The 1856-nt window shown below is 39.1% G+C and overlaps 1 protein-coding gene across 1 annotated transcript; it reads right to left on the bottom strand.

Annotated features, from left to right (window-relative positions):
- Positions 1-697: 697 nt before the first annotated feature.
- Positions 698-1640, bottom strand: LOC109588828 (uncharacterized). Its single transcript, XM_020004944.1, has 2 exons — positions 1289-1640; positions 698-1238 (listed from the first exon to the last, which is right to left on the bottom strand). Exons 1-2 carry the CDS (start codon positions 1619-1621, stop codon positions 786-788), a joined length of 786 nt encoding a protein of 261 aa, XP_019860503.1. The 5' UTR covers positions 1622-1640; the 3' UTR covers positions 698-785.
- Between the last annotated feature and the right edge of the window lie 216 nt (positions 1641-1856).

Raw genomic sequence — 1856 nt, 5'->3', positions numbered from 1 at the left:
TATAAAAAGTAGCTAAAAACTTTTGTAAGATAGTTTGGATCAATCCCAATATTCGCCACCCTCACGAAATGGCACTCAGGGGCGTGGTCACCACGCCCTCTAACTATGATCACTCTGGTGGGTGTGGCAAAATAAAATGGCCGCCGAAACAGCAGAAAAAACGCCTTGACAAAAACGGAGAAGAAAACAGCTATTTAGTCACTTAGTGATGAAACAAGGTTCCTCGAGAAAAGCAGAGATCATGTTAGTTATATGTTTAATATTATGTGTCATAATTTAGCTCATGAATTATTACAGAAACAAAAAAAAATTACTCATGACAACAACTCATAGAGCTGTTGCACGGAAGTAATCAACGGGAGGGTGTGGCTAAAATTGAGCTAAATTGTCCGCCATGTTGGGTGGCAAGAAGGCTAAGAATGAATGGGGGAATGGAGAAAAAAATTTAAATAAATTCTGCAGTTGACATTCCAGGCTAATGCAAGGTAGGAGATGAAGATATTGAGTAAAGAAGTCTCTATAATATTCTGCAGTGAAGTATGATATCTCTTTGATGAAAAATCGCAGTTTGTTTCCATTCCTCCATTCGTTGCGTGTACATTTTTGCCACTCAAGATGGCCGACAGGAAGCCTCGCCTACCCCGTTGATTACATCCGTGCAACAGCTCTATAGCCACATCATTGACTTCCTAATAAATAGAGTTCTGAAACTAGAAACAATTTAGAACACTTCTTAAATAAATGATCAGAGTCCTCAATTAATATTAAATTAATGATCAAAGTCCTCACACTGGGTACTGTTCACTTATGTGATGCATTATGTTGAACCAAACATCTCTAGCACTAGGACCATATCTTTCACGCCACATAAATTCATCTAGATATGATGGCAACTGCTCTGCATGACATCCTTTCATTCTTTTCAGCTTCCGTTTTGCTCTACTCCAGTAAGACTCGATGTTTTGGGTATGCACACCAGTAGCTGGATCTACAAAATTGACTGAGTGATTAACCATTTGATGGGCAGCAACTTGTGGTAAAGAAGCAACCTGCCGATAAGCACTCCATTCGTCGGAGTAAACTGTGGTACCATTAGCTACATGTGCTTGAATTATGGGATATAGAGTTGCTGCCTGTCTATTTGGTACCAGTTGCATGAAACCTAGTGACGGTTGGAATGATGTGTCCACCATCCCAAAGACCCACAACTCCTGTCTAGTTGCTCGTCCTCTATGATGCTATAATAAAAAGTAATTAAATACATTAATGTTACGGGTAGTTATGTTACTTTAGGTTTGTGACGAAACAAGGACTCATCTATTTGGACCACTTTGCCTGGTCCTCCTAAAACAATAGGTACTGAGATCAATTTGGTGGAACAAACATCTCTTAACCATCCATAGACATCTACCGCAGTGTCAGGATTCACTTCAGCTTCTCTTGATGCATCCGTGACAGGGTACTCCCTTGACCACCATAGCATCAGAATCATCCATTTTTGTAATGCTATCTTGGATTGGCTAAAAAAGCTTCCATGCCTGATGGACCTTGTAGTTTTGCAAGTTGGGCAATACCAACATTTCCCATCACTACCAGCCTGTGCTCTTGGTCTCTCTCGCATATGTACACCATTGCATCTATTAAAGTCAATATAATTGTAAGTTACTTTTGTTTAGTTAAAATGTTACACGCAATTCTTTTTAATGTAATTCTGAGTACAGGTATATAATAGTTTGTTTGGACCCCATCCTTTACTTTCCTATACTCATGTTTATCCTACTTAAAGGCCTATATGTTATGGTAAAGAAATAATACTCCCACTAGCTACTACAGTCATACTTTACCTTATACAATCC

The sequence above is a fragment of the Amphimedon queenslandica genome, unplaced genomic scaffold, assembly GCF_000090795.2.
Source record: "Amphimedon queenslandica unplaced genomic scaffold, v1.1 AMPQUscaffold_11828, whole genome shotgun sequence".
In the NCBI taxonomy this organism is placed as follows: Eukaryota; Metazoa; Porifera; class Demospongiae; order Haplosclerida; family Niphatidae; genus Amphimedon; species Amphimedon queenslandica.
This window is presented reverse-complemented; position numbering and strand designations above follow the sequence as displayed.

Excerpts from the sequence above, each read along its gene's own strand:
- LOC109588828 (XM_020004944.1), bottom strand. The coding sequence starts at position 1,621 with ATGCGAGAGAGACCAAGAGCACAGGCTGGTAGTGATGGGAAATGTTGG. Across the intron at positions 1,239-1,288 it reads TGTTTCGTCACAAACCTAAA|CATCATAGAGGACGAGCAAC; the intron begins GTAACATAACTA and ends TTTTTATTATAG.